This window comes from Leptodactylus fuscus, chromosome 9, assembly GCF_031893055.1.
Source record: "Leptodactylus fuscus isolate aLepFus1 chromosome 9, aLepFus1.hap2, whole genome shotgun sequence".
In the NCBI taxonomy this organism is placed as follows: Eukaryota; Metazoa; Chordata; class Amphibia; order Anura; family Leptodactylidae; genus Leptodactylus; species Leptodactylus fuscus.
Window position 1 is genome coordinate 9,253,024 of NC_134273.1, and position 22,668 is coordinate 9,275,691.

Sequence of the window (22,668 nt, forward strand, 5' to 3'; positions counted from 1 at the left end):
ATTCTTATCTTCACTAGACATCTGCTGTCTGAAGAAAGGTTGTCACCCCAAAACACTGTATATGGTTGGCCAGTCCCACCTAAACTGTGTGGTGGTCATCTCAATGGCTAAGCTTACTCTATAGATGAGGGTCCCCTGGTGCCTGGATTATTACTTTTGCAGGGTGCAGCGAGGGGCTGTAGGTCTGTACGGCGCCTCCGCGGCTATCCAAGAGGTCACTAATTCTGCTCTATCCAGTTGCTAATACATAGAATAGTGCAGGGTTGGTGATGAGACCCCGAGTTGGAGCAGCAGAAGGAGGGGGAGGTAGATAAGACTTCTGCACCCCCTGAAATCTGTACATCAGGGCTCCTCCCGCTATGCAGTAAACATGTTTATTCAATGTTGTGAACGCTCTGTAAGAAGTTTACTATCCCCACATAACCCATTAAATTCCGGATTAAAGCAACTTTACTGCATTTTGTTTCCGGCCCCATCTTCCAAGCTGTTTTGGAGAAGACAATGACAATAGTGAGCAGGGTGTAGTACACAGCAGATTAGGCAGTGAGGGAATGGAGCAGTTTTGCTGGGTGAAGTCATAGGTGACTGCGAGTTACTCGTAGGTCACATCACGCAACGTATAGGACAAACATATTATATAACTAAGGAGAGATGCAGAGCTGTATCTGGCAAACTATGATCAGGTATTTGGTTCTTGCATGGATGGAAAAGCACCAGTCACCCCATTTCGTTACGTAAACAGACATTACCTTGTCCTTGTGATGTTACCCACAACAAACGGCTCCTTGTACAATTTTGGTGAATGAATTTGCCTATTGTTGGGATTAGGACACCCTGGGCAATGCACGGGCAGAGGTTTGTATACAGATGATACTTGTAGATGATGTAAAACGACGACAGAGATACATACAATGGAAAAATCACATGAACAAGTAATTATAGGGAGGGTATCCAAAGTAACCTCCACTAGCTAACCTATCTGCCCATCTAGTTCTTCAAGCTCCTGCCATTCTCCTTGTAGGAGGCCAATACTAACTTGTAGCCTACCAGGCTTCTTCCGTCCATCCAAGGCCACCCCACCACCAAGAAGAGGTAGCACTCTCCAATGCAGTCCAAAGGCTGGTGGTGTCAGTAACGCCCATAGACTTGGGTGGAGAAGACATCTTGGCTACGTAGTCACCTCTACTACGGCTGGTTGCAACAGGGTCTCAGAGGTGACCTATGGCGCCTACCAACCTTAAATAGGATTTTCAGGACTTTTTAATTGTCCTAGCCTTGGCATAGGTCATCAATTGAAGATCAGTGGGAGTACAACACCTAGGACCCCCACTGATCAGTGGTACCATTTCACGGGCCATCCCATTCACTGGTGACATGACCTGCTTGGAGCTCAGTTGTGTTCACACGTATGGGGCTGAGCTACATTACCAAGCCTGGCCACTATATGGCGCTGTGCTTGGTGTTTACCCAAATGTTCCACTCTCGTCAAACAGCTGATTGGCTGGGGGTTTGCATGTCGGACCCCCACTGATCATCAGCTCTAGGACTATCCTAATAAGTCCAGAGAACCCCTTTAATCCAGCCCTGGGGATAGACACCAATATTTAAAGGTCCTTTTACACGTCCCGACCCGTCAGGCTTCCAATTTCATGCGCAGCCACTGTAGGATTTTTCCTGTGGCCTTGGAAAAACAATTGTCTAAATTCGGTGGCGACTCCTCCACTTGCGCTCTATGTAAACCTGTATGACAGCTGACACGCACCTCCTGTCATTTTCAGGATTAATCAGATTTCATGCCACTGAACCATCATGTTGAGGTCTCGGGGCCCGGCCACACCTGAAGGGAGGCGCACATACTTTTCGAGTACATAACAAACGAATTACACAGAAAAATACATATAATTGTACAAGGGACGGGATCTTTACTCCTTGATCATTTCATTGTTCTAACCACTTTGAGATCATGTAAAGCATGGGGCGATATATTATCGGCCCTATGGAGGTCACATGCATGGTAGGGCAGAGTATACAATATCGGGGTTTGCATTCAGCATTGTAGGTGGGAATACAATCCTACATAGCCAGCATTGTGTGAATTTTCTTGCACAGATGCTACAGTATAGCACTGCACTATAACATAATGTATACAACCCATATTCAGAGACTCAGCACGGGCCGCCTTCCCACGATAACAGATTCCCGGGCCAAACGGATTTCCCATACGTTATACCAGGTGCTAATAATTAATCTATAAATTAGAACCATTCCCGCCGCTTCACAGAGGTCTCGCTTTTCCTTTTCTCACCATAAAGTTCCAAGGTTTCCTCGGCTCACACACTGGGAACGTTAGGATTTTTAGGAACACTTCCTCCCCCGCTGTATGTGGAGCGCAGGGTTCCTTCCCCCGGAGCATCGGCTTCTTCACATGTCTAGAACTAGAGGAACAGTTGATCTGTGTGAGAATTCTCTTCATTTTACAAGGCTCCCACACATCGGGACTGTAATGTACGACCCTGTGAAGACTCCGCTGTACATTTCACAATATGGCATCAGGCCAACGTGTGCCCCACCCTGCCATACAATAAGCAGGACCCTCATATCATCCACCCAGTTATTACATCACCCTGCAATTTTGTAGGTTCTACGTCTATCCCACTGTCACCCCTGTGACCTGATATAACCTCTATGTATCTAATCTGAGGATCAAGAATCCCAAATGTAAAGCACCTTGGAATTAATGGTGCTATATAAATAATAATAATAATTGCAAAAAGATGTTTGTTTTTTTTACTTATCCTAAAGGAGAAGTCAGAACCCTTTACATACAACCTATTAGGGCATATGGACGCCACATGGGGAGGGAGGGGATAACCCTTATCTGGGCTCCCAACTAAGTATATTCCTTCTATGATGGGGATATGGAATAGTCATCTCTGGCAACACTTATCTAGGGAGACACAAAATTGTTAGGATCTGTTCACACAAGACACATTGCAGATTTGCACATTGCACACGGCAGATTTTCCTTAGTGAAAGATCTGCAGAGGTAGCCATGTGGCAAATAGAAATATTTTATAGTGAGATTCACAACATTATTGCTGCATTTGGCTCAGATAACACTTTGGATTTTCCACTTGCAATTTCACGGCAGAAAACCTGCGGCAGGTCAGTCCTGAGTGGATTTGCTGTTAGGCTGCGTTCTAAAGGAGAGGTTAAAACTGCAATGGGTAAAAAAAAACACCACTGCATGCAGTTTTTGGCTTATTCTTAATTTTATGGGTGAAAAGTGTGGAAGCCGTGCTCTTGCAAAACGTACAGTGTCTTAGCCCTGCAGGACGGGGCATACTAATGGTGACCAATGCATTCACTCCCTGGGTGCATTATGCGGCCTCCGAACAGGGATCTGACTGGTCACGTGATCAGTACACCAACCTGCCAATTCACGCACCAGCTCTAGGTCCCTGATTTCTATACAAGTGACATAGGATTTTTCCTATGTCACTTGTAATAAAAAAGGAAAAAAATTTGGAGGGTCAATAAAGTGAACAATGCACCTGGTGCACTTTACATCACCATGCCCTGTACCACAGGCTAGGAAGTAACAAACCGTGCAGGAATGGGTCTTTAACACGATTACCTATACAATGAGCCTCATGGTTTTTTTTTTGCCTTCCCCTGGATTAACACTGTAGGGATTGTAGGGTTATAGGTTGGACTTGATGGACTAATGTCTTTATCTAACCTCATCAACTATGTAACTAAGTTAGGCCTGGTTCACATCTACGTTTGGTATCCCCCCTCCCCCCATCAAACGGAAACCTATACACGTTAAAAAGCAGCTAGCCTAGAAACCACACAGACCGCCATAGACTATAATGGGGTCCATGTGTTTTCCGCGGACATCATGTGCAGATAGAAGTGGGGCTTGCAGTACTTTTGTCTCCACATGACTCGTGCGGACACCGCGCAGCCTATGGGTTCCGTGTGGTGTCTTAGCTAACTGCTTTAATGCATATAGGTTTCTGTTCCCCAAGTGAACTCCCCGAACACAGATGTGAACCAGGCCTAACGTCACCAAAATTGCATGCAGTTCTATCCATTGAAGTTTTAGTGTGAATGCATCCAATGGTGCACATAAGACTGCATCAGACCTACAATATATAAGACTACATCCAGTCTTCATGCAGTTTTTTTGTGCATTTCTTAATTTTACAAGTGAAAAATGTATTTAATATGTTCACCTATAAAAATAAGAAGCTGCGACATAAGTATATTTAGTTTCTCTCCTGCTGGATTTGAGCAATTTTAGCTGCAACAATTGGCAGGAGCCTCATGGGTTTTTTTTGCTTTCCCCTGGATCAACACTGTAGGGACTGTAGGGTTATAGGTTGGACTTGATGGACTAATGTCTTTATCCAACCTCATCTACTATGTAACTATATATGTGTGTAAATTCCCGATGTATATGAGGCTGGGAAACATGCCATATTGTATAAGGATAGAGGACTAGCTGACTATATACCCCCTAGAGTTACACAATAACCCCTTACCCCTCCCCAAGAGATTCCTGGGTCTCCAAGGACAGCTTAGTCATGGAGGTGAGCTGCACTCAGGTATAGTCATGCTGAGCAGACTGACACTCACCTCATACATGGCCACAGACAGCTGTGGTTTTGGTTACCAGGCTGCAGGTATTGTTCTGAGGCTCCTCACCAAATAACTTCAGTGACCCCTCCCTCCCTCACTAACCCTTCCTGGAAACTCGGCTCAGTTCTGTGCATTGATAATATGTTGCAAATGTTGCTACAAACTTATAAGATGTCTTACAAAGCATTGCCATACATTGTATACCTACATAAACAATACTAAAGACCCCACACTGTGCATGCTCAGGCTGCTTATTGCCCTTCTTAATGCTAAATGGTTCCCCTCATTTCTGTGGCTATTCCTAGAATTCCTGCAGCTCAGTTAGAGTTTCACTTGCCCTGTCTGTGATATGGTAATTACGGTAAGATGCCCCTGCTTCGTAATGGTAAAATCCAAAATGACCAGGCCGGACGAGTCCAAGGAGTCTGGAGGAGGGGTGTGTGGCTGGTTTGCTGCAGGGTCCCTGGTGATACTGTACACATAATGGAGAGGTCTTCAGTCATTTATTCCGCTGTTTACAAGTAACTCTAATGTTTGGACATTTCTTGTGGGAATACACAAAAGAGCATTTCCCTCACGGTGCAGACTTTGGGGAAAATGTGCAAATCTCCTGCGTTTCCATAGGTATCATTGACACGATGCAATTTGCAAAAACACAATGGTTTTGGAAATCGCAACATTTCTGCCATATGTATTTTTCTGCAATGTGTGGATGGGATTTACTAGTCCCTTTGCAGGAGCTGTGACAGTCAAACTGTGGCGTTTACACCACACGGGGCCTAGGCCTAAAGGAGTTTTCTGTCTCCAGGATGATGTTCCGTACTGATCAGGATAGGACCTCAGTATCTGATTGCTGGGGGTCTGACACCTGGACCCTTCACTGCACCAGAATCTACTAACAGAGCTTCAGCTCCCTCTACTGTATAGTGGCCAGACTGGGGTACTGCAGCTCTGAGCCTATTACTTGAATAGTGCAGTAGTGACTAGCATCGGGAGGTAGCCGGGAGCCAATCGGTGCAGGGTCAGACCCCACCATCTGATATTTATAGCCTATCCAATGGATAGGTCATTAGTATAAATATGACATTTCAGGGCAGGAACCCCTTAGGTAATACATGGTAAACTACCCTAGGAATAAGCATGTTCCTGTTTTGTTTTTATATCCATGTATTTATCCATCTAAGTGACCAAGGCGTTACCAAAAAATGGACAACCCCTTTAAAAAAAAAATCCTACTTTCTTAAAAAACAGCAAGGCCTCTTTAAGAAGCAGAATTTTGGCTGCAGCTGCTTCCTCCTATCACCCGGCTATCTCCCGCAGTGTATGCCGAGTATGGCAGGTGGTAGAATGGAACAGCTGGTACAATGGCTGACATGGAGATATTGGTTTGCCGACCATACAGATAATGAAATCGACACCGGCTCATACTCACCACAGCGCTGAGCATGGAGGAGAAACCTACGAAACCTGCTATGAAATCTGATGCAGCACAAACCTACAGGACATGCAATCCAGAGATAGAGTCCACACACGGGTCTAAATGGGTTGGATTTGGGCACAGCTATAACCAGTGACTCTGGCTTAGATACATCGCTTAGATTTCTCAGATCTGCCCTTATTCTTTACACTGCAGCTTTGCTTGTTCAGACTGACTGCTCCAATATAAACCAGTACAAAGAAAGGAGCCTTGTATTCTGGGATGGAGAGAATGACTATAAGGTACAAGGAAACGAACAAGAGGTTAAAGAAGATAACAGGGGATCCTTGAGACAGTTTCCCAGTCCCATCATGTCTCCCATTGCCTCATCTCTAGGAGATACAGGGCGTAATACTGTGATCTGTAGTACGGGGGCACCACAAGGTCCAGTTCTTGCCCCATTTCTCTTCACACTGTACACTGCTGACTTTAGGCACAACTCCTCCAGCTGTTACTTACAGAAGTCCTCCGATGTCTCTGCTATAGTTGGCCTTATCACTGATGGCGACGATAGGGAATACAGAGACTTAAACCGGGATTTTGTTGAATGGTGCCAGCAGAACCAGCTCAGGATTAATGCTGGGAAGACCAAGGAGATGGTGGTGGACTTCAGTAAACGGAGAGGTGCTCCGACCCTGGTGGAGATCCAGGGGACATGTATTGAGATAGTCAGGACCTATAAGTATCTGGGCGTGCTCCTCAATAATAAACTAGACTGGGCTGATCACCTGGAGGCGCTGCACAGAAAGGGCCACAGCAGACTCTACCTGCTCAGGAGGCTGAGGGCCTTCGGAGTCCAGGGGACACTTCTTAGGGCCGGGGGTCCAGGGGACACTTCTTAGGGCCTTCGGAGTCCAGGGGACACTTCTTAGGGCCTTCTTCAACTCTGTGGTTGCTTCAGCCATCTTTTTTGGTGTGGCCTGCTGGGGGAGCAGTATATCAACCAGGGACAGAAATAGACTTGACAGGCTGATCAGGAGGGCCAGCTCTGTCCTGGGGGGCCCCTTGGACCCAGTACAGGTGGTGGGTGACAGAAGGATACTGTCTGTGGTGACCTCCATGCGGGAGAACAAATCCCACCCCATGTATGGGACCCTGATGGGACTTGGCAGCACTGTAAGTGACCGTCTGCTTCACCCCAAGTGTGAGAAGGAGCTATCGCAGGTCCTTCCTTCCAACCGCGACCAGGCTGTATAATCTACATCAGACCAAGCAAAGACACTCTGCACAGAGAACTAATGGTTATGAAGTCTTCCTTCTTCTGTTCCTTAGCTGCTATGGACTCCTAGTATATCTTCTCTTCTCAGTATATGTGTGTCCTGTAATATATTACTGTGTATTATCCTGTATCTGTATTACTAGGCTGCTGTAACATGCTGAAATTTCCCCACTGTGGGACTATTAAAGGATTATCTTATCATACACACCTCTAAGAATGGAGCTGCAATAATATTAGGCAATATTCACATGACCAGCCTCTGTCTAGGAAACAATCTATTTGCTGAACTGAACACATTACATCATAACTATGACTCCATTCACACAGCCATGTTCAGTCCAGGCAATACGCAGACTGTGTTTTCCATATGCCATACAGTCAGGTGTATAAGGGCTACATAGGGTGTTATGAAATGAATGCACCACCTTAAGGCCTCATGTGCAGGTTGCGTAAGTCCAGATTTTTTTAGCGGAATACACTTGGGTGACACTTGGGCAGCATTTGAGTGTTATGCAAGTGTCTTCTGTCCTGTCACTCATTGAATTCAGTAGGGAAGTTGCGTTCTGATGTCATAGAACAGCATAGAACCTGCTCTATGATTATTGGAATGGAACGGAGCATCGGACCTCTTGGAAGGGCCTCAGCCTGCACACTTGATCATGTGACCAAATTTCCAGTTTCTGCTGTGGCCAATGACTCATGAAATTGCATAATACACACTCATGATGTCATAGACGACAAAGGGCGGCTGGACATAGTTGGCAGAATGCAGGACTGATAGACTAAAGCCCCACGGTGCAAAAACTTCTTTTTTTTTTTCAGTACCTGCAAAGTGGATAGGATTCTTGCTAATCCCGTGCACCCATTGCAGAAAAAAAAATCTGAAGCACAAAAGTTGAGTTTTCGAAAATGCCCGTTTCTAGAATCGCAGCATGTCAATTATTCCCATGCAAACGCTGGCATTTTCCATATAGATATAATAAGGACAGAAAGTGAGCAGAGGAAAACTCTGCAATGCAATAAAAAAACGTGACGTGTGTGCCCGACGCATATATTTCCTCGGCATGGGGCCTTAGCCTAAGGGCATGTTCACACCATGGAAGTTATACATGGATTTCAAAATCGGCATCAAATTCCCATCCCATTGTTTACAAAGTGAACCCATTACTATGTTACTATTCATAGGGTGCAAAATTTTCCACTGATTGGAAATCCAAGTCAATAAATCACAAGTCACTTATTAAAGTGGATTCCGTGTGGGAACGGCGAGAGGATGACGCATCTGGACGGGGCGGATCTTCATACATATTTGCAGGTCCACAGCAGAATATGGAAGGGTGAAGCGACATTCACACAACAATGTACCATAGTGATTACAGGACAGGGCGGTATCTTTCATCATTTTGGAAAAAAAGCCAAAAATGCAAAAAAATCTACATGAAATGTAAAAGAAAACGTATCTGTAAAGTGACACTAAAAGTGTAAGTGATAAATTCAAAGTGTAAAGTGTAAGGGTCGCACTAGCAGTCGGGTCTAGGGCGTTGTTTGGTTTTGCATGGGGAAATCCACAGACACCCTGGACCCATGAAGGCGAACCTATGGCACACGTACCAGAGAGGGTACTCAGAGTCCTCTCTGTGGGCACTCATCCGTGGAACACTTTGTATTGTATGGGGGTCACTTTGCAGCATATTATACTGTGTGGAGGCCACTGTGCTGCAGATTGTACTGTGTGGGGACCTTTCACTATTTATATCACACAGTATCTTCTTTATAGCAGACAAGTTATATTATTACAGACCGTACGTAATTGTCCACAATTATGGATACTAAGGTCAAATTGCTGTGTTTGACACTTTGTGATAAATTAGTGGGTTTTGGGTTGCAGTTTGGGCACTTGGTCTCTATAAGGTTCGCCATCACTGCCCTAGACTGTAATGGGGTCTGCTGGGTTCTATAATAGACTATAGTGGGGTCTTTTCTCTTTACTGACTTCTGCGGGTTATCACCCAGCTTTCCTAGAAACAGATACAACATAGAAATGACTGAATCGGATTGTTAGCGTCTCGATGACTGAGGGACTTGCTGTGGCTATATACAATTCTCCTATATCCCCCTGTGAAGTAGCTGTAAGCTCAGTTTTGAGCACCTTCTCGTGAGGGCTCCTGCAGCGGCTTACATCATGCACGCTGCTGCTTATCACATTGTCCAGATGACGACGTCCAGCAATTACCCAGAACTGCCGCTCGTCCTCTGGCTTCATTTCCTCTCTAGGGATGGAGAATTATTTTCCACGTTTCCAGCTGCACATAGCGCCCGTCACGTGTAACCACGCGGCCCTCTGACCCCTGGAGCCCCCGGGGAACGACACAATTGTCGCCGTGCTGTCACCAGCGACGTCCACCGCGACCGCTACTATTTCGCGTGGATTATCGGACAGGTTTCTCATTGTGTCTTGATAAATGTGAGTCAGCGGGAAGTCAGGCCGACCTTTAGTCTACTTCTTAATGAAGACAATATATTGTCATTGCAAAATCCATCTTCCAGCTGTGTATTGCAGGGAGCCTGGAAACCGGAGCCATCTTACGTAACCGTGTCATCATTTCTTAGATAACTATCGCAGCTATCGGTGTGAGGCTCGCACTCGCCAGTCATGGGACACAATAAGCAGATAACCAGGGGCCATATAATACGCGTTATTGACAGGGAGCTCTGCCGAGGATATATGCTACTGTGCCCGCCTCATGGGTGGCTTTATGGCACAGAAGGCAAAGAGCAAAGGTCGTAGAACTGCGTCAATTACTGTGTCACAGGGCCGCGAATCAAAAATGGGGAGTATAATCACCTACAGGAACAAGTCTGCAACATGAAAAGAAAAGCATTAGTCTCGTTGTCCTAAGGTACAGGGATATACAGTGCACAGTGATGTCATAATAGTGATGTCATAATAGTTATAGACCAGCACAGGGATACAGTGCACAGTGATGTCATAATAGATATAGACCAGCACAGGGATACAGTGCACAGTGATGTCATACTAGTGATGTCATAATAGCTATAGAACAGCACAGGGATACAGTGCACAGTGATGTCATACTAGTGATGTCATAATAGCTATAGAACAGCACAGGGATACAGTGCACAGTGATGTCATACGAGTGATGTCATAATAGTTATAGACCAGCACAGGGATACAGTGCACAGTGATGTCATAATAGTGATGTCATAATAGCTATAGACCAGCACAGGGATAATATGCACAATGATGTAATAAAAGTGATAGACCAGCATAAAGATAATGTACATGGTGATGTCATAACAATGAATAATTGATTGAATCATTCATTCTATATTATATTTATAGGATATCATAATTTGAGCACTATATGGCTATGTAATGAGAGGACTGTAGAGCAATGTTATTTGGACATTATATGGCTCTATTACGTGAGCACTTTAGGATAACAATATTTGGGCACCATATGCCATGACCACTGATGGACAATATTATCTGGCATTATATGGTTATATTACTTCTGCACTAAACAACGACATCACTTGATCACTGTTAGGGCAGTATATGGTGACATCATATATGTGATAGGGCCCCTTCACATGGCGTAAGCGCGCCGCTCATTTAGATGTGTATACACGTGTCCGAGCGCGCCGCTTCAAAACAGAGCCCATTGATTTAAATGGGAATCACGCGTATACCGGCATATACGCATGCTTCCCACTGAAATCAATGGGCTCTGTTTTGAAGTGCCGCGCTCGGACACGTGTATACGTGTCCAAATGAGTGGCACGCTTACGCCGTGTGAAGGGGCCATTTGGTATTCTATTATTTGTGCTACATAATCTGCAACTTACTAGGTGCTATAAGTGGACACGCAGATCTGTGGACGTCACATTTCTGACCGTGGGATGTGGTAGAGAAAGCAGCTGGATTATCATCAAAGCAGCCATGGATGTAAATGGAATAATGGACACTCAAAATCTCAAAAACCTGCAAAATATAAAAAACAGACATTAAAGAAAAGTATATAAAAAGTGTCTCAATGCTGTAGTGACCATAGATTCAGTAATGGTGGCGCTATAACCCTGTGCATCATGTGGAGTAAGGTTTGGGATGATAACACTTCACCTGTCATATATTTTTAGCTGCACTCACCCCGGCTCCACCTCGCTATTTTCCACGCGGTGTAATCATCCACTTTGATCCAGTGACGGACAGGACGGGGTCACGGGGCTTTGGATGGTGATTCCACTTTCCATAGGAAATAAATGCTACACAAACAGGGCCGGCTGTCTGCTAAATCAATGGATAACAAACCGGCTGTGTGTAGTGGAAAACCAACATGATCACAGGCTTAACACCGTACGGGTCAACTGAGGTCATACGTGCGGTAAGCGGCGGGGGTCGAGTAGTAAATTTCCATCAACCATCGAGGCTAAGGCTGCACCTTGCAAACTGCGGCTGAAAAATTCTGCAGAAAAAAATGCTGCAAAAATGCTTGTGCTTTGCACTGGACCCGACGCGTTTTCATTTTTCAATGTATGGAGAAAACGCAGGTAAAACTAACATGCGTCATGTTTCATAAATCCAATGCTGAATTTTTCTCTGTGAGATTAAATAAAATCTTGTTCACTTTGCCGCAGTTTTTTATAGCCTAATGTTGGCCATACATCCTACATGGGTGTCATTTGGTCACTTTCCCGCTACACTTGCATCCTTGGGTTATGCAGCATGTCTATGTCCTCAATAGGGAGTCACTGTCAGACACATGTGCCCTATAGGCTAAGGCTGCACACAGCGAATCGTTGCAGAATATCAATAGGGAACCTTGCTGCAAAATTTGCTTGCCTCACATGTGGCATTTGCTGCCAATCCACTGCAGATTTCAGTCTATGGGGTGACATATGCAGTGAATATCCGTGGCTATTCAATAAAATTATGTGAATGCTGCAGAGAATCTGCAGAATTGTCATTTTCCCAGGTGAATTTTTCCCGCTATGTGCAGATGGAAACTGAATTCTGCAGATTTGTAAGTCGGATACTGCAATTCGTCAGTGCCTGGACTCTGCCGGGTCTCTATAGCTGTCATGCCTGGTGATACTGTTGTCATCCTCCTCCTTGTGACAGCATCTTGTGACAGTTTCTTGGATCAGTAAATGACTCCAATGACATCTCAGCAGTCACTGCCTGCACACATCCTCACAGCGATATGACACACTCACATACACGAGGCCGGGAGACTCCACAGGAGGGAACTGACAACACGTGTTCTCGCAGGATCTTGTGATGATGGTTCAGCTTGATGAAGTGAATTATGTAACCTGCCAAACGATTCTGCATCTATTTATATGGACCCGAAGGTCAAAAATATCAGCAAATCTGAGGCGAGGCGAGGAATTCAGAAATCTGCTGCCTGCTCTGCACTGACCCATAGATGGTATACAAAGTATAGGAAATGCGAAAAAACTGGATCCACCATGACCTGAAAACAAGCAGAATTGTCCACAAAATACAGAAAAACTGGACAGCCAAGGCCCCTATAATAGTCAGCAGAGCCATTCACATTCACAGTTGTTATTCATGGACTGAGAGGTGCTGAAAAAAAACACGGAGGCGTGGAGGTTTTTTTTTTTTTTTTTACTTTTTTTGTTCATTCAAGTCTGTGAAAAAAACAACAACACTTACAGGTCACTTATGTCATATTCCTTTTTAAGAGGTTCGTTGCGAGGTCATTGCAATTGGGATTTGTGGATGCAAAATAAACCCAAAAGACAGATGTCACACAAAGGGAAGCGAAAGCTGAGATAGACTTAGGCCTCATGCACATGGCTGCCGCTACGGATAAAAGTGCGTGCTCATGCATTTCAATGGGCAATGGATGGTCAGTGACAACCGCAGTTTTTTTTGGTGCTGATGCTTTTCCAATACCTGGAGTGCATTTAAGGGCTCGTTGCCACGATGTAACGTAAACTCGTGTCGGAGTCAGCGCTGCAAAACAGAATTCCATTGACTTCAATGGGTTCCGTTTAGCGCGCGTAACGCATTGAAATCAATGGGTTAAAAAGCCTCCCATTGACAGGAGACCTAGAAGAGCTTCCGATATGTCTGCCAGTCCTTTGGTATCTGCTCTTGTGTTGGGCTCAAAAAAGCGAAGCAAAATTTGCAACAAAGCAGCTTTTCCTCTACGTGATGCCCCGGACTAAATGCTGTTTTTGTTGCAGTTTCTTTATTTTACAGACATGTATAGTAAATAAATAAGTATAGTGTAATAATTGTAATAATTGTATTAATTGCAAAATGAAGAAACTGCACCAAAAAACCATATGAGAAAAGCGCCCCGCTGCACCGTGTGAATGCACTCCTATGGCAGTGACACATTATTCTGCATTTATTTCAGATCTTAATGGCTTGCGGGTCTTTGTATTGTGATAATATACAAGGACTTAGCCCCATGTAGCTTGCAGTGTTACTAGTTATTCTTGCCATGCAAGAGGTTCTGCAGCAGCCGCCGTTCTCACCCCATTACTCGTGGCCTCTATCAGGTGACAATCCTCGCACTGTGCCAGGCCTGATCTCACAGGATGTCCCGGTATTGTGCAAGGCCCGGTGTGACTGACAGCTGACCGGGACCACGTGACTCGGCTTCCTGCATTCCAGCCCGGGGAACAACGCGGCTTCCAGTCAGCCCGGGCGCCGTGGTCACAGCATAGCTCCCGCCCCCTCGCGTGACGTCACCGCAGAGTGTTTTGCCCGCGCTTGTCCTTCCTCAGTGCGGGACCTGACGGCTGCTGTGACCCAGAGACCCCCTGAGGGGACCGGGTGGTCGTGCGGCCGGGCAGAGCCTCCAGTCTAATGTGGAAGCAGCACAAGCCTAAACATGACACCTCTCAATAAAGTTTAACATTGTCAAATTCCTCATTCAGTTATTGTGGTACTACAAAGCCCAGCAAGCCCAGTGAGGGGAAAAGGAGCCACAAATAATAATAAGGCGAAGCTCAGTATAAAATATATATAAATATGAATATTCCACACAAACCTATGTACAGGCGATACATCACAGCCTTAGCCTCGGGGACGCGGCGACTTTGGCGGCAATTCCTGTCACGCCATGTTGTCCTGCGATGTAAGTGAATGGAGTCACATTGCAGCCCTGACGGCAACTTCTAGTCACAAAAAGATCGAGCACTGCAGGGTTATTTGGCAACTAGTAGTCGCAGTCGCGGCGCCCTCAGGGTCGCAGTGGGACTCCATTTGCTTATATTAGTGAAGGAGTCTCCAGTTGATGCGCCGGTCATGGCCAAAGTCGCCGTGTAGCTCTATTTTGGTGGCAGAACCGGAGTCGTGGCCAAAGTCACTGTGTAGTCCACATGGCCACTTTGGTTGCCATTTGCATGACATGGCCATAGACTACCACAGAAAGTAAAGAAGGTCATTTTGTGGCCGCAACCGTGACCTCACAGCCACTAACAACCGTCATGTCGTGGCAACTTGCAGTTTGCGATGTGTGTGCGTTTGCTTCTATTAGGTGATGCAGCCCTGACATCTTTGGCCATGTTGCCCTATTTTGGTTACGAGACCAGTGTCATGGCCAAAGTCGCCGTGTAGCCCTAATTTTCATTATATGGCCATAGACTGCACTGAAAGTGAAGGGGGTCATGCTGTGACCTACAAGTGTCATGGCATATTCCAGGTCCTAGTGCTATTCCGTTCTGTGGTCAGGGCTCGTGCTACCAACACCATTAAAAACTTTTTTTTTTTTAGTAGATAAGATGTCGGAATAGCCTTCAGAAAGGCTATTCGTCTCTTACCTTTAGACGTGATCTCCGCCGTTCCTTAGAAATACTGGGTTTTTACCGGTATGCAAATTAGTTCTCTTGCAGCGATGGGGGCGGGCTCCAGCGCTGGAAATGCAATGGTGGCGTCCCCACTGCAACTCGAGAACACGATCCTGCGACGCCTCTATCTTCGGCTGGATCCTTCCCTTCTTTCTTCGTCTTTCTTCAGCGTCACCTCCGACGCCTGGGCAGTTGCCAGTGAGACACTAGTAGAGCCGACTGCGCATGCGCGCAATTGCGGCATCAGAACTATGGCCGCGGGCATGCACAGTCGGCTCTACTAGTGCCTCACTGGCAGAGCCAACTGCGCAGGCGTCGGAGGTGACGCCAAAGAAAGACGAGGAAAGAAGGGGAGGATCCAGCAGAAGATAGAGGTGTCGCTGGAGCCTGTTTTCGAGCAGCAGTGGGGACGCCACCATCGCATTTCCAGCACTGGGGCCCGCCCCCATCGCTATGAGAGAACTAATTTGCATACCGGTAAAACCCAGTATTTCTAAGGAACGGCGTGGCGGAGATCCCATCTAAAGGTAAGAGACAAATAGCCTTTCTAAACGCTACTCCGACGTCTTATCTACAAAAAAAAAGTTTTTAATGGTGAAATCCCTTTAAGTGCGCGGGTCTGTGGACGGCTGGAGGGCTGCAGGCTGCATTATTCTGCTTGCCACAAACGACAGAACTGCTGATGGATCCAACAACACAGGTGTGAACACAGCCTTACAGGTCATCTGAGTGCAAAGTAAAAAAATGCAGCATGGATGTCATACTGTAGTGTGAGTAGAATTTTACAAAATTCCCAAGTAGTGTAGAGTGCAGATTTAGTGCAGACGCCACCTGAGAATGGATGTCACACATAACAGGACCTTTCTTTACATAGAATTTTTCGTGTGAAACTGCAGTATAGTATGACCAGACCCTTGGGGTGTATTCACAGGATGTCATCGGGTGCACTTATAACAGCATGCAGTTTTTATGCCTTTTTTGTAGCAGTTTTTGAACCATGATAAATAAATGGTTTGCACCAGAAATCCCATTATTTTTTTGCTGATGCACACTTACAATCATTGACGCTGTTTGCACTTTGGGCCTGTGACCACGTTGTCCTCCAGGGGACAGCCGTAGTGACAGTGAATCATTGATCATCATTTCTACAATATAGATGGCAACGAAGACTGATGGTGCAGGTAGTCACATAGATCGGCACGGCCTGCTGCTAGGTGACAACCAAAACTCCTTGCAGGACTGCCCAGCAAGCTCCACGTCTAAGAGATTCCTTTGCCCTTGCAAACAGATTGATATGTAATAATACATCTTGTAAGCTCATAGGCCCTGATGCAAATCTCTATAGGATCCCTACCACGAAGTTACATTTAGGTCCGGTCCCTATGTTGTGAAAATGCTGCAGCAAAAAAAATGCTGTGTTATACATTCACTGCAAAGTGGAGCGATTCTGGCTAACGCTAGGTTCACACCTGCGTTCTTCTTTCCGTTCTGTGCTTTCCGTCTTCTGCATGCATAAGACGGAAAGCACAGACCGGGTCCAGCCGCGAAACCGGATTTTTTTATCCGGACACAGAGTACTGCATGTCCGACTCTGTGTCCGGATTATAAAACCCGGTTTCGCGGCGGAGAGCATAAAACGCTCACCGCCGCACATCTCTCTCACCCATTCAAATGAATGGGTGAGAGAGACTCCTGCAGGTTTCCGTCTCCTGCCTCTGTTTTAGGCAGGAAACGGAAACCTGCAGAACGGCGTTCACAACGCTGATGTGAACGAGCCCTAATCCTAGCCACGCGTTGCAGAAAAAAATCTGTAGCGGAAATACTGTGCTTACAAAAATAGTGTTTTTTTTGTAAATTGCAGCATGTCAGTAAGGGCTAGTTCACACATGGGCAAAGGGGCGGATTTTGACAGCAGATTTCGCTTCAAAATCCGCCCCTTACAATGGTGGTCTATGCAGACTACCAGGCTTCTTTTCTCCGCTAGCGGCGGGCTGCTGCTAGCGGAGAAAAAAAGCGACCTGCCCAATCTTCAGGTGGAAGCCGCGCGGGCTCAGCCGTGTGGCTTCCGCCCCCCGGCAGCACCCTCCTATGTCGGCTCATTCATTTGAGCCGACAGCGGAGGGGAAAGGCGGGTTCTGACCAGAGAGAGACGCGGCTCGCCGCTTCTCTCTCGGTGTCAAAACCCGCGCGGGCAGTTCACGTGTGAACTAGACCTGTGGAAACGCTGGTGCTTCCCCTATAGGTCTGCAGAAGAAAACTGGTGGACTTATGTTTGCAAGGTCACAATTTTGAGGTTTGCACCTTTTTACAGCAGATATGGGACGTAACGTAAATAATACATGTGCCCCATGGTGTCTGAGGTTACGGTTACATAGGGATAGGATCAGGGGAGGAATTCAAGGTGGATGACCGACTCAAATTCCTCTGCAAATTCCACCTCTTATGTGGCAGGGACGCGAGGACAGGGGTGTAGGTGCAGCCTTGGCCTCCCCTATTGGTTTGTATTGGCTGAATACTGTGCACCCTGTGGGCCCCTCACTGTTAGGGCCCGGTGGCCCCCTGGTCTAGTTGTATCATTGGATAGCCATGTATTAGTGGCCATGTCCTATAATAAATGTGACATCAGGGATGAGGGCCCCAGGGGGCGACACTGTGCAGGATTTGTATATGGGGGTCACTTCATACGCCATAGATGTGCCTAGTTTTCCTGACTGACTGGATTCCTCTCAGTTTTGTCACCACTGACGCATTTTGGGGGATTTTCACTGGTCTTATTGCCATGTTTTGCCTCCAGGTCAGAGAGTTGAGGTAACTGGTGCAGCTCATTGGGTTTACAGTAATGGGGGCTGCTGCTGCTGAGGGTGATATCAGTGAGGAGCCCGCACAGCCTGACCATTACTCATCCCCTGTATCTGTCCTATGAGGAGACCTGAGGGGGGGCCCGCCTCCAGCACACAAAGGGTTATGCCCTAGCAAGCCGTCTTCCCACAACAGCTCCGCCCCTAGTCTCCGAGCCAGCCAATCCGAGCGTGCAGCAGCGTCTCAGCGTAGTAGCGGGTTGTGGTGAGAACCGGGGCTCATTTACATGCTCCAATCAGAGGCCGTATGTTAATGAGACGCGCGGTGATTGGCTGTCAATCCGGCACATGTAGCCGGGTAGGGGTTGGAGTGAGTCAGACTGAGTAGAGCTGAGGTACAGAGCGGACGTGCTTGTCATACACAGCTGGCTACCGGGATTACCGTGCGGACTAGCGGGACTACTATGACCCTGGAGGAGTTTACTGCCGGAGAGCAGAGCATGGGAAAGTAAGCATTGTGCACGGGGGCCTGTGCGGGCAGCGGCGGTCCGGCTGGGGGCTGCCCTAACAGCTGGAGTACCTCACAGTGACCGTTGCTGCGGTGAGTGACCCGCCGGGTGTGCAGGTTACAGCTCTGATCCCTGTACTGTCTCTTGCAGGATGGATAATGTGGGCTCAGCCCTGGAGGAGGTGCTGAACAAGGCCAAGGTGCAGAGGACCCTGACCATCGGGGTGTACGAGGCGGCCAAGCTGCTCAATGTGTAAGTACAACTGTCTGTGCCTGGTACTGCAACGCTCAGCAGGCCGGGACATCCTAGGAGGTGTAGTGCACGCAGATTGCAAGTAGACTAGTCCTATACAACTGACTGTGCATCTGTCAGGGCATGCTGGGCTTTGTAGTTCTGCTCATTAACTCCTAGCACTGTATCTTAAAGGGGTTTGCACATTATTGTGGGGGTTTAAAGGGGATGTGTATCTGATCATGAGAATGGGGGTGATTGCATTGCTCTGTGTGTCCATGCATTTGGGAATTTGAGAGGTGATTGTAGTGTCCTATGTCACTAAGGAGAATTAGGGGGGACCTATATGATTGATAGGGTTGTGCACCCATGCATGCTATTGGGGGGGACTTGACGTGTCTTTTGGACTGTGCTGTGTGATTGTAGGGGGTCGTGCACCTATGTGACCTTCTGTAGACCATGGGGCACTTCCTGGGTTGATAGTGCAGGATGAAAAATGTCACTTATTTTAATGGTGGTGAATATTTGGGATTTTTGCAAATTACTTACTGCATCTTGCAGTTTCCCAATCTTTATCTTGACTCTTGTATATGCAATTGTCCTAACCTGCCCCCAATCTGTACATTACAGGGACCCAGACAATGTGGTGCTTTGTCTTCTGGCCACAGATGAAGCGGAAGATGAGGATGTCGCTTTACAGATTCACTTCACTCTGATCCAGGCATTCTGCTGCGAGAATGACATCAACATCCTGAGAGTGAGCAACATGAGCCGGCTGGCTGAGATCCTGGGTGGCGTTGACAAGGCCGGGGAACCTGCTGATCTGCATTGTATCCTGATCAACGTAGGTGACATTCTCTCAGGGAGGATGCGGTGGGTGGTGGTTTCTGCTGAATTCCACGAAAGGGGATTGTTGTGGGTAACTGAGTACAGTCCCTTGGGGGGGGGGGGGAAGCTTAACATTCCCTTTGTTGATGGCAACACAATCTGCCCCATACCTGTCTGACATCTAAACTCTTGCAAGAAATGCAAGTCCTTGAGATGTCATTCTGTTCCTGGAAAAAGGTGACTGCTAATAACCCTGCCATAAGTTGTCACCCAGCATTTCCAAACTTCTGAGTGACCGATATGGCTTGTATCTCTGCATACCAAATATTGCAATTTGGGACTTTTCATAGTCATATGGCTTGTCACCCAACTTTCCCGGAAGCAGATAAACTTTAAGCAGGTTAAACAGACTTGACAGGTGACAACTCAAGCTCTTGCATATATTTAATTTTTTTCTTTTTTTTGGGGGGTGTTATTATTTAAAGGGATGTGCAGCTATAGATTAGTGACTTTGCAAATTTTAACCCTCTCCCCCCTGCACCATTTAACGTCTATTGCTGTGAGGTGCACGGAACAGAAACCTGTGGTAACCTTTCAAAGGACACCAATGCGTTTTTACGATTTCCCTACACCTACGAGTCTCGCCACACCCCTGGGCAGCCCTTCCCGATCCTATATCCCCCCTCCAGCACAGAACAATTGACGCTCAGAGGGTATTGTAATTCCGTCTGCCCAACCCTTTGCTTTCTACTGCCAGCTCCTTGCTCAGTTCCCAAGCTCCCGTAAGCCTGACTCACTCCCACATTCCTAAGTTCCGTGCATCTGCCCCCGCCCCGGCAAGGAGTTTCGGTAATGCAAGATCACAGTGACTTTGCTCTCTGCGCGGCCGTGGCTTTTGCATCAGTGCAGTTGGACTTTGGATAACTGCTTGTGATCTCATCACTGGGGCATTCCTGCCCGTTAACTTGTACTGACATGTCCTGTAGTAACGGAGGCCGCAGGTAGAGCAGGATGTAGTGGAACAGGTGCTTTTTGCTTAGGGAGTATTTTTGGTGTATTCAAAAACAAATGCCCCAAAAAACTGAATCACTCAAACTGCAATACCAGGCACTGCCATAATCAAGGGGGGCGCCCTTTTTTTTTTTTTTTTATTATACAGTTGACTTATGTCTATTGTTTTTCATTCCAGAATCCACACGCTTCCCAGCTGAAGGATGCCGCCATGAATAAAGTGATGAGTTTTTGCAAAGAGTCTCGCTTTCTGGATCAGTGGGTGCCTGTGATCAACCTCCCCGAACGATGATCTTTTTCCCGGACTCTTATAGGACACTTTCTGTTTTAAAAAAAAAATATATACAAAAAAAAGTACTGTTCCCTTCAGGGGGCGCTATAAAGTGGACCTGATTGGGCGGCTCCTGCCCTATTGTTTCTGCAGGAGAGAGGAAAATGCTGAGTATTTATGATATTTAATATGGAAGAGGTGGGATGAGCGGCGTCTGCGGCACCACCACGCGTCCTCGGAGGCGACCGGATCTTAACGTTGAGGAGTAGGAGTTGTTCTGAATTTCCAGAAGTTGACGGACTCGACATACCTGGTGTATTTATCGACGATATTTAATGGAGACGACGGTTGATGCTTAAAGTTATTGATATGAAAAGGTTAATTTATTTCTCCAACTATTTATGCAACTTTGTTACGTATTGTATGAATTCTCTGAGCTGGTACTATCCGCTTTTATAGACAGTGGTTAAGAGAACCAAATTTTTAACTTTTACTGTAACTTTTTTTTTTTTTTAAAACTGGTTTTGAATAAAACTTTTAAAAACTCCAAATCTGGTTCCTCCTGTGTAAGAAATCTGTTGGGTTTGTAGGGAATAGTCTGGGGGCAGTTCACTCGATGGCTTTGTTCATGTCTATACTGGGAGACCTGTCATAGATGGTGAGCTGATCTAGTCATCTGGTGTATTGCCCTTCTGGCCTCCATTGGGACGCTGTGGCTAGTCAATGTATATTGGAGCATAGACCATGCAAAGTTAGACAGTAACAAAATACCCTGTGCCCCCAGCCATGTGTGCACTGACCAAGGAGGAGATGTTACCACCAAAGGTTTTCTGGCAGCAGCAATCTCCTAGAGAACCCACCATGGCTTCTGTTCCATATACATAGTTGTATGGCTGCAATTACTGCAGGAGTCGGAACATGGCTGCTTTCTTGTCAGGAAGTGACCGATCCGTTGGTCACATGGCCATGCTGCAGCTCAATCCCATTCATTTTAAAGGGATGGAGAATATGGCATTGCCATGTGTCCCTGAGAAGAGCGGCCATATTTTGGAGTCCTGCGCAATCCTTGTCCCTAGGCAAAAACTTACATTTGTTGCTATTTTGCTACTATTTATGCTATGTGGTGATGGCACAAATTGGCAACTTTAAACCATCTGTGATGGGTGCCCAATTTACCCCCTTGTATCTTTTGCAGAGGATCATACTTTCACCATGTGGTGCATTACAACTATTGTGCTGGTAAAAGGGGGTAGAGTTATACATTGGGGGAATTTACCAAGACAATGGACTAGTCTGTAATATTGCAGAGGTGCCACAATGAGGAGGGGGGACTCCATCCTCCTAATTCTAGTACACCATGAAATGTCAGAACTGAAACCTACACCAATTCTGGACGGTCACAGACTTCAGCTATAACTTGCGCCGGTCTTCTGGCATGAGTGATCGTAAACCTGTTGGAGCGAGGTGTCCCTGACCTGCCCTTAAATGTGCCAAAAACTGGCAAAAAAATTCCCAATTGTTTCAAGGCAGGAGATCAATCTAATGCCGCTCATATTTGGCTCCAGCGAGGGGACTTCTATTCATTGACAGCAGACAAAGTGCTAACCAGCCTGTCTACAAGCTGCAACATCGTTGCACACATACACATGTAAGTTGGAGCATTGTTGCATTAGTAGCAGTTCTCCAGCTGTTGCGAGACTACAATTGCCAGCCTACCCTGACTCAGATCATTGCAGAGCATTGTCGTTTTGCAGCATCTGGAGAATTAGCGGTTGCAGAGCACGGCCACAAAGCAGCTTATGCAACCTCAACTGAACTGAGCGCAC

The 22,668-nt window shown here is 46.5% G+C and overlaps 1 protein-coding gene across 1 annotated transcript; it reads left to right on the plus strand.

The window, feature by feature from the left end:
- Positions 1–18,382: 18,382 nt before the first annotated feature.
- Positions 18,383–21,353, plus strand: GADD45A (growth arrest and DNA damage inducible alpha). Its single transcript, XM_075286282.1, has 4 exons — positions 18,383–18,500; positions 18,652–18,753; positions 19,363–19,576; positions 20,750–21,353. The coding sequence occupies exons 1-4, from the start codon at positions 18,457–18,459 to the stop codon at positions 20,861–20,863; spliced, it is 474 nt and encodes a 157-aa protein (XP_075142383.1). The 5' UTR covers positions 18,383–18,456; the 3' UTR covers positions 20,864–21,353.
- Positions 21,354–22,668: the final 1,315 nt, after the last annotated feature.

Excerpts from the sequence above, each read along its gene's own strand:
- GADD45A (XM_075286282.1), top strand. The coding sequence starts at position 18,457 with ATGACCCTGGAGGAGTTTACTGCCGGAGAGCAGAGCATGGGAAA. Across the intron at positions 18,501-18,651 it reads GGAGAGCAGAGCATGGGAAA|GATGGATAATGTGGGCTCAG; the intron begins GTAAGCATTGTG and ends TGTCTCTTGCAG. Across the intron at positions 19,577-20,749 it reads TGCATTGTATCCTGATCAAC|AATCCACACGCTTCCCAGCT; the intron begins GTAGGTGACATT and ends TTTTCATTCCAG.